The sequence below is a fragment of the Trachurus japonicus genome, chromosome 4 (assembly GCF_045865225.1).
Source record: "Trachurus japonicus isolate A0001 chromosome 4, Traja_1.0".
Classification (NCBI taxonomy): Eukaryota; Metazoa; Chordata; class Actinopteri; order Carangiformes; family Carangidae; genus Trachurus; species Trachurus japonicus.
The window spans coordinates 2560594-2574191 of NC_140910.1; the positions used below are offsets into that span (position 1 = coordinate 2560594).

The following is a 13598-nucleotide window of genomic DNA, read 5'->3' on the forward strand; positions in this document are numbered from 1 at the left end:
ATTCTGCCCGACATTAAAATATCTGTCTTGCATAGCGTGATTTGTAGGCTACTATAGAGTTTGTTGTGTCTTTGTTTGGAAGCCAAACATCCTGTATTGGTTAGAATGTTATAAACAATACACCGTGTGTTAAGGATGTTATGGTGTAATCAGAGTTACAGATGAGAGAGGTTTTCCTCCTAGTGATGTAATGCTGTAATTGGAGATGAGACACAATCAATGATCAAAAAATATTTGTGGATGTAAATATATCAGCAGAAGGAGGCATGAACATTATGAAAGTTATTTGCAACATCTCTTCAATGTACACTAGGAGCAACTGACTGGGCTGATTGTAAATGACTGAACCATCTGCATTCACAGCTGTAAAAACAGTGAAAAACACTGGAAAATAGGCATTCATCAATGGGAAAGACATTAGAATGACAGAGCAAACATGTCAACAAAAGGGAAATATGAAAGCAATGTTTGTTTGTTTTTTGCTGATTTGAATATTTTGAGTCTTGGACAAATTTGATCCTTCAACTGTGAAATAGATGGTAAGGCATGGCCATTTTCAATATGATTCCTATGCTCAACTTGGGGAGTTTGAAATATGTCTTTGTTTAGTTGTCTATTGATAATTTCAGTATCAGAAACCCATTCAAATTATCTCTTTGTATGCTGTCTAAACGAAAGCACACACTTGCTTTAGAGATGGGTGTAACATTTTGGAGGAGTTAATGGGGGAGTGAACGTGACAGCTGATCCGCAGGAGCAGGTTTGAAATCTGAAATGGAAGGCTGAAAAAAATCCAGCTGTCTGAAAAACTTTGTTTTGAAGACATTATTTTGTTTTATTAGATTTTTTGTTGGCCCTGATTTCATTGTATCTTTTTAATTTCTCCACTACACTGTCTCGTGTCACGGTCTCATGTGATACACTCGTGGGCCTGTTCCGTGTGATGCACGGTTCCACGCTGGAGAAGAAGCGCTCCCTCTTATTCTCCCATCATCCATTGCGAGGCAGGAAGTGCTCTCCGCTTTTGGCGCGGTCTTGATAGCGGTGTCGGCCATCTTGGAATCATATCGCCGTTTCAGGCAACTGTCGGAGCCGCTGCATGAGCGTGTACGGGTCCATTGATTTACACCGTGTCGTTAACAAAGGAGAGGAAGTGTTTCTGAATCTTCAGTTTTAAGTAGAGCAGCCGATACGTTTGTTTTCTATTCCTCAGCGGGTGGCGAAGCAAACACAGGATTATCGAAAGAACCGTTATGGCTACTGCAACTCCGAGCCGTGAAGCTGGCCGACCGGCGGCCTCTACTCCCCTGTCTCCCACCCGGATCTCCCGTTTACAGGAGAAACAGGATCTGCAGCACTTGAACGACAGGCTCGCCGTGTATATCGACCGTGTGCGCTCCTTGGAGCTGGAGAATGACCGGCTGATGGTCAAAGTGTCCGAGAAGGAGGAGGTGACGACCAGAGAGGTGAGCCTGATAAAACCAGTCCCGGCTCCAGGTCGGATTGTCCGCTTTCATCTTCACGTCGCCCCGCAGCAGAAGTCCGGTCCCTCAGTGCAGCTCACAATGAACCTAGCTAATAAACACATACCCACGTGTTGTTAAGGACTCGATAGAAAGTATTACATAGCAACACTAATGATCAGCTTATGGTGTGGTATTATTTGAAAAAAAGAAAAAAAGAAATTGGTATCTAGCGCTAGTAAGATTATTAACGTTACAAAGCCACAGTGATGGCCGAACTACACGTTTTAATTATAGTCAAAGTTGGGCAGCAACTGATCATAACATCATGTAAACCGTCTTTAATTTTTCCACGAATCGAGCTAGTTTTCACAGCCACATGTGCACATGTGTTTATTAAATTCACTCAATCACTTTTTTTTTATTGATAGTAGTTTGTATGCGAGGCATTTCCTAACCTCCGCCCCAGTGTGACGGAACCGGGGTGGCTCTGCGCGCCAATCTGTGGATATCCCCCGTGATTTTTCATAGTGCACTTTACTCAAGGAGGAATGTGAATGCAGTGAATCATCCTGAGGCATCCCAACTCATCAGCCTTTTTAAAAACAATCACTTTCGATTCTCCTCTCTGTTACTTACAAGTAAATCTGCAAAACTGTTAGCAAAACTGTTGACTATTATAATTGTCTTTAGAGGAGGTAAGAAAGATGCGGGTTGCCTGTATACTGTATGCACTGATCTGCAGTCAGGACAGCCTGAAGTGGGACGAGCTGCAGAGACTGAACTCTAAAAACAAAAACACATGCTTGTCCTGACAAATACTCCACATGAAATTAGCAAATGGTATGAGTGGTAGTAGTGACACAGTTTGTAAACAGAAGATTGCCTTGCGGGGGGAAATAGCTGCTGCCTGACGAACACTCAAGTGTGGCAGAAAGAAAGGAATCTCACATCATATTCAACATTTTAATTAATTTCCACAGGGCTCCACTCAGCTCTCTATCGTTTTAATGTGTGTTATTATTCAACTTCCCTACCACATTTTGATTTACTACTCCTACAGTTTTGAGAGGACAGACCTGTGGAGCAGGTCTTTCCCAACTTAGTCTTAGGTCACATACTCCACACACCATCACTCAGGTACAGTACAGTATAGGTGTCCAAATATATACACACCCTTGCATATGAAGATGTTTATTTCAAATGCCCACTGTAAAATATGTCCATTTATTTTTTTTATTCAAATTTTTATTTAGTTTGTTATTCCTGTATTTCCACATTCCTGCCACTGGATGTGGAAATAAGCATTTCTGACACATTCAAATCTAAAGGGCGCAGTCAACTCACTCTCCATGTGTCTCAGGGATGCACCTCATTTTCACATTTCATTCTCCAGCACCACTTGACATTATCAGTTCTACTCTGAGTACCAGGCGGTATCAGGAGAACAGATTTCATATTTGTTATTTCAAATTAAAAGTCGTCATGTACATTTGCCAACTCTGTTTCTGATTGAGACGTTGGTCTGTGGTGTGTTGACACTGTTTCTCACTGCCCCCTCTCTCTCTGACCCAGCCTGTCTGAGGGCGAATCAAACAACAGTCAATCAAACATTTGGCAGTTATTGTGATTAAAGTCTAACACGCGCACGCACGCACGCACAGGTTGACAACTCCTTATGTCACAGCCAGATGATCATGTGTATGTCTGATTAGCTCTGTCTGTACAATGTAGCCTAACTCTTGATCTTAAGGTTGTGGGTTTGATTCCCATGTTGACAGAGATCACATCCAGTGGCACTCTCTAAAATTTCTGTGAAGAAATTTTTCTTCACAGGAATTTCTGTGAAGAAATTTTTGTAGTTGGTTATTAAGATCATGCATGGCGCTTCTGACTAAAATTGTCACATGATCTATTTACAAGATCTCTCACCCGTACGTTGAGCCAATTGCTTATTATAGAAAAGGGCTCATGGTCCTGGCAAAGTAAAGCTGGGTCTATATTTTCAGACTGTAGACATTAAGAAAGTAACTACTCTGCTCTCTGTAAGTTTATGTGCAATTGGAGAACATATCTGCCAATTCAGATCTTAACCCCCCTAACACATGAGATTTGGACTCACAAAGGGTGTGTAACTTGGAGTTTACATGTGCGAACAAGATTCTGCTCAACTTCTTAAGACTGGTCTTATGTCTGATGTGTGATGAATGCCCTTTGCCTTGCCCACGGCCACCGCCCATTCTTCCTGAAAGCAAATGTAGATTATTGGAAGAATATGTTGACTATTGATGTCATGTTCAGATCTGACACTACGGTGTACTGTCTTCACGTGCATATTGAGTGATCACTGGATCAGAACTCATCCGTCTGCTGCTCTATTATGCAAATAAACATGTATATGATTTTGTTTTGAAAAGATCTTGTTTGTAACTTGGGGGGAGGGAGGCTACATCCTGTGCCAACTCTGCTAGAAAGAACAAATCATCAAACAGTACAGGTTGGGTGTGTAGTCCAGGCAAATGACTTGGTGGACTTTTTGAGGTTCTCAGACATCACGGACAAAGCTAGCATTGAGACAATGAATAGGTATGTCAAGCAGCTGATGATGTTAGTTAAGCAGTCCCTCTGTGTGGCCCAAGGCACACGAATGTACACACACTGCTGAAAGAATGTGGCCACCATGAATGCATATACACATATTCACACCTGCAATTCATTTTCCTGTCCTTCTCTGTAGGTGACAGGCCTGAAGTCTCTGTATGAGGCAGAGTTAGCTGATGCTCGACGGGTTTTGGATGACACTGCGAGGGAGAGAGCCAGGCTCCAGATAGACCTTGGCAAGGCTCAGGCAGACCTGGAAGAGGCCACACGCAGGTAATGTGATACAAAACATCTAATCATCACATAGGTCACGGTGTGTGGCAACAGACGAGTCTGGGGACCAGTGAAGCATTTGGAAACAGCCACTTGTTGGGCACAGGGGTCAGTTTGGGGAAGTAACTTTTTCTTTTTCCTCTGTCTGTGGGTTACAGCGCCAAGAAGAAGGATAACGATCTGGCTGCAGCGGTGTCCAGGGCCAGCAGTTTGGAAGACAAGCTGAACAAGAGCGAAGCAGCTCTTTCTACAGCTCTGAGCCAGAATGCTGCTCTGACCTCTGAGCTGGCTGATGTCAAGACCCTGCTGGCTAAGGTGTGTACCGCAAGGTTTCCTGTAGGAGTTATAAGAACAGGTTAAAAGTCTGAGGAAACACTGAATGTTCTCTTACTCCTTGGCTGTCATTTAGAGAGGATACAAATCTAATGATCTAACTCCTTGGGGTGTTACAGTAGCGTGGTTCACACCAGGAATCTTCTCATTATAAGGCAGTAGTGCTAACCACTGCTCCACCCAGCCAAACCAAGTGCACACTTTATGAGGAAGAAGTATAATTACCCAGACCGTTAGATTTTTACACATTGAGAGGTAGTGCACTCGAAAGCTGCCCTACACTGTGATTTTGGGCTGCGTTGGACGTAAATTGAATCCGTTGTGGATGAAGATGGAGTCAGGTCTGTGGTGGTCGATCTAAAAAAGTGGGCCAGTTATTGCTCTGAGAGACCAGTCCATCGGTGGGTCACTAGGAGCTTTGATGATCTTGAGATTCATTCAGCAAAATTCATACAGTCGTATATTTATTCTGATATGACCCACAGTTGCAAATTAGCTGAAGGGAAAAGGAAACTGATGAGGAAACCTTGACTAATAGTGTGGCTTTGGTTTCATGTACCTTTTTTTATTTACATAATTGTGCCATGATTCACTGAACCAAAATTTGACTAGACTGTCGTTAAACTACACAGACTGAAGGAAGCTTCAGTCAGTGGGGGTTCAGACCCACAAGAAGCCCTTGAGAACATTTTGTTGTACCGTGTTAAAAAACAAATAAATAAAAGTGAAAAATGATTGTGCAAATGTAATTGATGATGACGACATTATTTACTGAGCTTCCCACTGAATCAAAACAGGATTAAATATCTTAAAGTTTTAACTCAAACTAAATCGTTTGAGCTTATGTACAGCATCAGGCTGCCAATGAATCAGTTTAACTTATTCTGGTGTGTGTTCCTGTTCCAATTGTTCTTATGGTGTTTAGGCAGAGGACAGTCATGCTGTGGCCAAACGCCAGCTGGAGGCAGAGACACTGATGCGTGTCGACCTGGAGAACCGCTGTCAGTCACTGAGTGAAGAGCTGGAGTTCAGAAAGAACATGTTTGAAGAGGTAAGGAGTGTGTGTGGTTTGTGAGAAGTCATAGACAATTAATCAGTTATTAGATTTGTCATAAACACAATAACATTAAAAAATATAAAACAATTTTACACACAAAAAAAATCTAAAATCTATTGTTACTTAATTACCGCTGTTCTCCCCTTCGGTCAGGAGTTGAACCGGTGATCCACTGCTTTGAGGCAGACTCTGGGACATGCTCAAACACCGAGTTTCACAACTTTCAGAATCTGTAACTTTTACATTCCCATCTGTCACTCTGTGTTCAGGAGGTGCGTGAGTCCCGTCGTCGACAGGAGCAGAGAATAGTGGAGGTGGACTCTGGAGTCAGACAGGACTATGAGTTCAAACTGGCCCAAGCTCTTCAGGTATGATGGGATGAGTCTTTTTAGTGGGAGTGGGTGGTATGAGCGGTGTTATAATACCATTGGAATAGAATTATAGCTGTACATTTAATAATATAATGATAATGTTTGTCAGGGCTGTACAAACTTGACGAATGTTTGCAGCTCTCTAACAGTATTGTAAAATGCTTTCAATGAAACTGAGTATAAATCAACCCATACAAATCATTAAATGGTATTAGATCGGTGTGGCCACAATGTGGTTCCGTTGTTGTATTGGTGGAATAGTTACTGTGGAAGTATGAGAATTAGCATTGACCAGGTTTGTGTGATCCCACCAGGACCTAAGGAAGACACACGATGAGCAAGTTTCGTTTTACAAGGAAGAACTGGAGCAAACCTTCCAGGCCAAGGTCAGAGGCAAATCCTTTTTCCTTCTTCCTTTGTTTCTTGATGTTCTTACTCTCACACAAAGTGTGTCTTGGTCTCCGTCTAGTTGGACAATGCCAAGGTGTCCTCGGACATGAACGACAAGGCAGTAAGCAACGCCAGGGAGGAGGTGCAGGAGGCGCGTATGAGAATAGAGGGCCTTTCCTACCAGCTGAGTGCCCTGCAGAAACAGGTACTGCTCTTCAACCTTCTGTCACACAAACCAGCTACTACTAGCTATAGCCAGTTAGCTTACCCAGCTGATGAATGTTCTTTTGGACGTGTCTGTAGGCGTCTGCCTCAGAGGATCGTATCAGAGAGCTGGAGGACATTTTGTCAGCAGAGAGGGACAAGCACCGCCAGATCATTGAAGGAAAAGAACTAGAGATGAGTGAACTGAGAGACCGGATGAACGCTCAGCTCAGCGAATACCAGGAGCTGTTGGATGTGAAGCTCGCCCTCGACATGGAGATCAATGCCTACAGGAAACTGCTGGAGGGAGAGGAGCACAGGTACAACACATACACACACACTTACTTGCTGGCAGAGTTTAATATGTCAATATATTGCGTGAACAGCTGTTGTAAATGACAGTATTGCAGTATATGCTTATTGTATTGCTCTGTTGTCTGTCCCTGCACCTTATTTTGGGGGATGGGACTGGAATTAAGACTAGTACCTCTTATAATGTTGAGATAAAAGCAATTCAGCCTGTCTGGAACAAAGAAAATACATGATCAGTGTGATGTTGCAACATCTGTCTAACAAACTTGAGTCTGGTAACCATTTCAGCATGATGGCACACTTCAGAACTCAGTGCCATCAGATTAATGTGCAGCAGCACAAACATTCAGGCAAAAAGAGGGGTGGGGAAATATGTCAAGTACCTTCTTCTCACTGTAATTTGTTATGAGTGGATGAAAAAATGGGCAAACTGCTCAGTATTCAGCATGACTCAAACAAGGCGAGACTAAACTAGACTAAGAGGAAATCTCTTGCTTTATGTGATGATCCAGAAGTATCCAAGCAGCAGCCATGATGGGGGCTTGTCCAGTTCTCTACATGATCAGGGAATGAGTTTCAGTGTTAAAAGTTACCTTTATTGTCAGTGCTGTCATAAGTAAAGAAAAGGGGCAGAGATGGATTTGAACACAACAGGAGTATAACACACAACTCTTTGCTGCAGCAACATGTAAAGTGACACACCTTTTGTAGTTTTACATGTCGAAACAACAGAGCAGCTGTTTTATGTTTGTGACACAAAATCTTATGGAAATCCATGTCTGATAGACTGAAGAACAGATTCTCTTTAAAGTCTGTCCAGTTTAATGTAAGTGCAGTCAGTTTTTTCCTCCATGTTTTCTATCAAGGAGAAGTGCTTAGAAAGGATATTACTTGTACTTTTCAACCAAAGCTGTGTGGTGGATTGTCATTAACTCACCGGTGGCTCCTGCCTGCACTCTCCCCAGGCTGAAGCTGTCTCCTTCCCCATCATCTCGAGTCACCGTTTCCAGGTTAACTGGCTCCTCCTCCTCACGCACCTCCAAGAGGAAGAGAGTGGAGGTGGAAGCTGCGGAGATGGCTGAGATGGCTAGAGGAGAGGAGCAGCTGCTGGTGTCTGAAGAGGCCACCGCAAGTGGAGCAGTCACCATATCACCCACTGACATGGATGGAAATGCAGTCACACTGACCAATGAGACCGAGCAGGTATGCAAGACAGAACAAAGGCTGGTTTATACAGACGAGGAGCTGTTATCAGCAGCATCACATAGTTCCAACAGAAATTGAACAGAAAAGGACATCACCTAAATGTTGAGCGGAGCAGTTGGGTGATTAACGTTTCTGTGTTTACATGTTTTGCAGGACCAGCCTCTGGGTAACTGGAGGTTGAACAGACAGGTTGACGATGGGGATGAGATCATGTACAAGTTCTCACCAAAGTTTGTCCTCAAAGCTGGACAGACAGTCACGGTGAGACACATGAAGTAGTAGTAGTAGTAGTAGTTTCTTTGAATAAATGTGTGATGACTGAATGGTTCCCTTCATCCAAAGCACACACGTTCTCATATTTAAATCAGGTGATGTGTGGCTTTAAAGATGTCTGCTGACAGCACAGTGAGTGGAACCTAGTCCTACTGACACGAGACATGTTTCTGTGTCCGTCTGATTCTTTTAAGAGCTCAACAGACCTCTTTTCTCTGTGGTTCTGGCTTCACTGCTGCAGGCTTCGCTTTCCAACCATAGACTTCTAGAGGGACTTGTACCTGCAACCAGGCATTAAAAGTTAAAATTGAGATAAAATTTGTACTTCAAACTATTTGGTGTTTTATTGTATTGTGTTTTGACATGAACTTACGTTACGACCACGCCCACTGAGGAGACAGGAAGCATATACCGTTCTTACCATTGGTGCTGCCTGTAATGCCTTATCTTGTTATAGTATATCTTAATATCTAGCAGTCTAATTGTCTTCATAGAGTGTTTATGAATGGGTTGTGGCAAGTTTCTACAGCTGCCAAGTGTGTGAGAACAGTGAGCATCAAGTCAGTTCATAGTCGGCTTGAGTTAGTCAGCGAGTCAAATACCACAGAGATTAAACAGGAAGCTAACCAGCCGAATACTGTTACATTGTCACTGATGTAGCAAATGATTCATAGAGGAATCATCTTCTGCAGTAACGCAATCAGCCGACTATTGGCCAAAGGGAAGTGAGACGTCTTGGTCTGCAGATGTCCAACCAGACAGAAGGTTTGGTCCACAGCCAAACACGGTTACATCATCAGCTAGCTGTTTGAAGATTAAACACTGCAGTTTAATTCTTAAGCGTTCACACCAGTGCTCATATTTCTTATTGTATGGACATTTAACTTCATGATGTATTTACCTCTGTAAACAGGTGTGGTCTGCTGATGCTGGCGTGGCCCACAGTCCACCATCTGACTTGTTGTGGAAGAGCCAGGCCTCCTGGGGAACAGGAAATGACATTGTTACCTCTTTGATCAACGCCGATGGCGAGGTAAAGTTGTCCATGCATGACTCATGCCTGTTATCCGTTTGAGTCCTTGATTCAGTCACAGTCGCAGTGTTACTGTATATGCTGACTGACATTCATGTTTGTGTTGCTGTCGTGCAGGAGGTGGCCAGACGTAGTGTAACCAAGACTCAGGTAGAGGTAGAGAACGGAGATGAAGAGGAGGAAGTGGTACAAACGGTAGGTGATTTTTTTCTTCTTCCCCATTTTACTTTTTTTTCTTATTTTTCCACATTTGATACTGTTTTTTGTCCTTTGCTCACAAATAGTTTGTTAGTATATTATATTAGATTGATTTTAATCATAAAACAAAAGAAACTAATTTTGTTCCTTGACAAAATGCACATGGATTATGGATTCATAAAAAAATCTAGATTTATTTAAAAAAAATTGCACTTACAGCAAAACTAGCACAAACTAACAGTAGACCAACAAAAGATAGTTCTCAAAATATTTAGAAATTAAAAACAGAGTAAGTGCAGCCATTAGTCTGGTTGGATACGTCTGTCTCTCTCTCACCTTCAATGGGGGATTTCTGTCCATCACTCCCTACAGATATGTTCATGTTCAGCTAGAAAGACTTAACACCCTCAAAGTTGATGTTGGCCTCTCAGTAGCTCCTCTGATCAGGATGCATACACTTTCCTTCTGGTGACATTTAAAGGAAGGGCACATCACTTATGGCACATCACTTATGTTCTAACATGTGTGTAAAGACCTGAAACTTCTTCTTTGTCACTTAGGGATTTTGTTAAGAGGATGAGAGGATAAGCTGCTGCCCCCTCCTGTTCATCTATAACCATAGTAGTACAGTGTGTAATGGTAAACAGAAAAAAAGGAGGTAGAGAGATTAACAGTCTATTTGAGGAATAACCAGACCTCCAACAATATCATATTGTATAACACTGACAGGTTATTAGAGAGGGACTCAAACTTAGTTTTTGGGATCTTTCATGGGGAAACTGGCGAACATGATGTAGGGGCACAGAGGGTATTTTCACCATAAGTGTTGTTATTATCTGAACTAACATAACCTCAGAGGCATATACACTGATATGAGTCCCCTGTTTATTAGGTACACCTAGTTAAATCTAATGCAGCAACAGTCCTGCAGTAAATCTTACTTTCATGGCGATTATAATGTTCAGTTTGTGTGGCAACTGTTTGTTTCTATGGTTATTTTTCTGCAGTTGTTTGTGTTGTTCAATTGTATTGCACTTGACCTGCTGTCAAATGTTTCTATTATTCCACCCATCCCATGTAAATAGATTAGTGGCCACTAGCAGAAGCACCTCTGTATAATGCAATGCACAAAATGTACCCTCTAAAATGATCATACAGCTGGATCAGCATTAGATTGCATTGGTTCTAGCAAATTGTTCCTAATAAACTGGCAGCTGAACAGGTTTTAATTTCCAAATATTTCTGTTTGCCAAAGTTGCTAAATGTTGGTGGTGTATCATAAGTTGTGTTGAACCTGAAACAAATGAATTTTGATTTTGATTGATTTTGATTTTGAATGAATTTAATTATGTGTATTTAATATAAATGCCCTTTTTTTTCTGATCACCTGAATCTGTTTGCTCCTCCCTCAGAGAAAGATGTCCTCCAGAGAGTGTGCCATCATGTGAGGCCTTCGTCTTCTGCTGATGGCTTTGACTTACCCGTTTTTCAAAATACTCTCAGATGTGATCCTGTCCATGGCCTCATTTGGTTTTTATTGTTCGAGACAATGTAAGAACTTTTGGACTAATGGACTCTGTTTCTACTGCTCTCCACATTTCTGGGCCTGCTTTAATATGCCTCGTCATTTACCTACGTGTTACTAGCAATGCCAACATCTGCGTATCGCACAAAGATGATGGACCTAAATTGTCAAATTGTGGTGTTGCAACTGAATACCCCATCCCCTACTAATAGTTCTCCGTATGTCAATGCTTCCTCTCATTGGCTGTCTTTCATTCTTATGCAGTGGGCATTTTGGTTTCATCTTTCATGACCAACACAATGTATAATGAGATCAACTAAAATAACTGAGTTGTTGAGATAAGGACCTCTTCTCCATAGCCATAAAGATAAATGAATAATGATGATGTTGATGATGAACCAGTCATGAGCTGTTGTTCTTTTGATTTGAGGAAATTTGTTGTCCTCTAAAATCGAGACACTGCTCACCACGAAAAAAGTGTTGAACTGTTTCTCATCTGTCACATTTGTTTGTGTGGTTACCCACCAGCACTGAATGATAGATTAAAAAATCCAAAGTGTGGCTATTTTGACAAATATTGCGATTAGTCACGATTTCAGTGGGAATTAAAAATAAAATTCCACTACAGGAAAAAAAAGAAAACAATATATGATTTTTGCTGTGGGTCTGTTTCAGACAAACATGTTCTTTGATGTCTGGAAATTATAATTTGTGGTAGAAACTTCTCTTTGGTGCCCGAGTGCTTCATTTATAAAACTATGTAGTCCCAGGTTTTGCATCAGTAAAATGTAACTCCTTCAATTTGAACACTGCACTTGGCCATATTATGATTTGGAGGATATTTCAGCCACTTGCTCAGCCCTGTTACCGCTGCACAATTTACTGTATTTCTTATTTGTCTTTATCTGAAAGGTTTACATAGAGATGCAGCTAAAGCTGTGTTTCACTTGACTGTCAATGGGCTCCTGACAGCAGGACTGATTCTCTTTGAGCAGAAACACTACAGATGTCTGCTGGCTGCTTTTTTGACATCTATAGATGAAAACTTGCTGTCAGCGCTGAGACCGAGCTGATCAATTTATGAAAATATCATTGAAACCTAAATATAGCAAAGTGCAGTTGTTTAATTAAGGTAAAATCTGTCCTGACCTCCAAATGATAATTTCAAAATAGGAGAAGACGCTTGTTTCGAACAGACCCCAGCAAAAGTCCTACCATTTTACAGGTGGTATGATGTTTGATATCAAAAAATCCAGTCAATATAAATGTTTTTGTGTATAGTTGAGTTGTACCTGAAACAGCCTGACAAAAAAAAATCTGTAAACAGTCCAGCAGCTTGCAGACTGTGGAGCTGCCTCAGAGGCCTTGGTCCAGGTCTTCCACCCTGACATTAGAGGGTGAGTCGCTCTCACTGACCTGATAATATCAGATTATTCTGTTATTATTCTACTCCAATGTGAACACTAGAATCTGAAAACCGTTAACACATGAAATTTAGATCAACTCAACAGTGAAGGGGAGCGGTGACCTGACGTAATATATCAGGGTTATTATTTTCTGGGCTGTAGTGCCAAACAGCCCACGTCAGTCGTATCTTGCCTCATGTTGACTCTGACACTCTGGTCAGTCAATGAACAGACCACATAAAAAGCCTGAAAGCAGGCGTGCTACATGTTTAGTGTCTGAGCTTTAAACTGCTCATAGAGACACAGACCAGACCACTAACGGGAGGTGTGTGTGCATACAGACAAGGAGGGAAATGAAATTGAAACCTAACTTAATCCGGAGATCATGTCGTGTAGTTAGCAGCTGCAGACTGGAGTCGAACAGCGGCCACCAGGGAAGACCCCGTCACAGCTGTGTCTTTAGGATTAGATCCACATGCAGCCCCTGTATGAATGGGTTGCTGTGTTAGATAAGCACGTGTGTTTGCTGCCATATAACTTGTTAACTCATGGTCATGTGTTCAGATGGTTCTCAGCCATCTTGGGCCTGTTGTTAAAAGTCACCAGGTTGTCGGTGCTCAGGCTGTGATTGGTCAGCGTGGCCCAGACGCTCTCTGCCGGCTCGGTCTTCCTTGAACCAGGCGAAGCCACACTTGTAGCTGGCGGGTGTGGGTTTGCCGGGCCACTGAATTGATACAGCCTGGGCCTGGCTTTGTCAATCTATAATACTAAACTGACATAACATTGCCTCAGTTGTTATAGTACACTCAAGGTGAACAGTGGAGGCAACACTTGTACGAGCCAGTGGGAGGTGATACTGGATTATCTCTGTATCCTCATCTTACTGTGAATCGCAGTACAATGTACGAGTATTGCTCCCTCACCTTGCGTGCCATCTTCGAAGACTCAGTTTT

The 13598-nt window shown here is 42.2% G+C and overlaps 1 protein-coding gene across 1 annotated transcript; it reads left to right on the plus strand.

Moving 5' to 3' along the window:
* The first annotated feature begins 1015 nt into the window (after positions 1-1015).
* Positions 1016-11864, plus strand: lmnb2 (lamin B2). Its single transcript, XM_085773362.1, has 13 exons — positions 1016-1466; positions 4201-4337; positions 4496-4652; positions 5596-5721; positions 5997-6095; positions 6413-6484; positions 6568-6693; positions 6792-7012; positions 7970-8207; positions 8364-8471; positions 9397-9516; positions 9634-9711; positions 11127-11864. Exons 1-13 carry the CDS (start codon positions 1254-1256, stop codon positions 11160-11162), a joined length of 1731 nt encoding a protein of 576 aa, XP_085629488.1. The 5' UTR covers positions 1016-1253; the 3' UTR covers positions 11163-11864.
* Positions 11865-13598: the final 1734 nt, after the last annotated feature.

Excerpts from the sequence above, each read along its gene's own strand:
- lmnb2 (XM_085773362.1), top strand. The coding sequence starts at position 1,254 with ATGGCTACTGCAACTCCGAGCCGTGAAGCTGGCCGACCGGCGGCCTCT. Across the intron at positions 7,013-7,969 it reads CTGGAGGGAGAGGAGCACAG|GCTGAAGCTGTCTCCTTCCC; the intron begins GTACAACACATA and ends CACTCTCCCCAG. Across the intron at positions 8,472-9,396 it reads AAGCTGGACAGACAGTCACG|GTGTGGTCTGCTGATGCTGG; the intron begins GTGAGACACATG and ends CTCTGTAAACAG.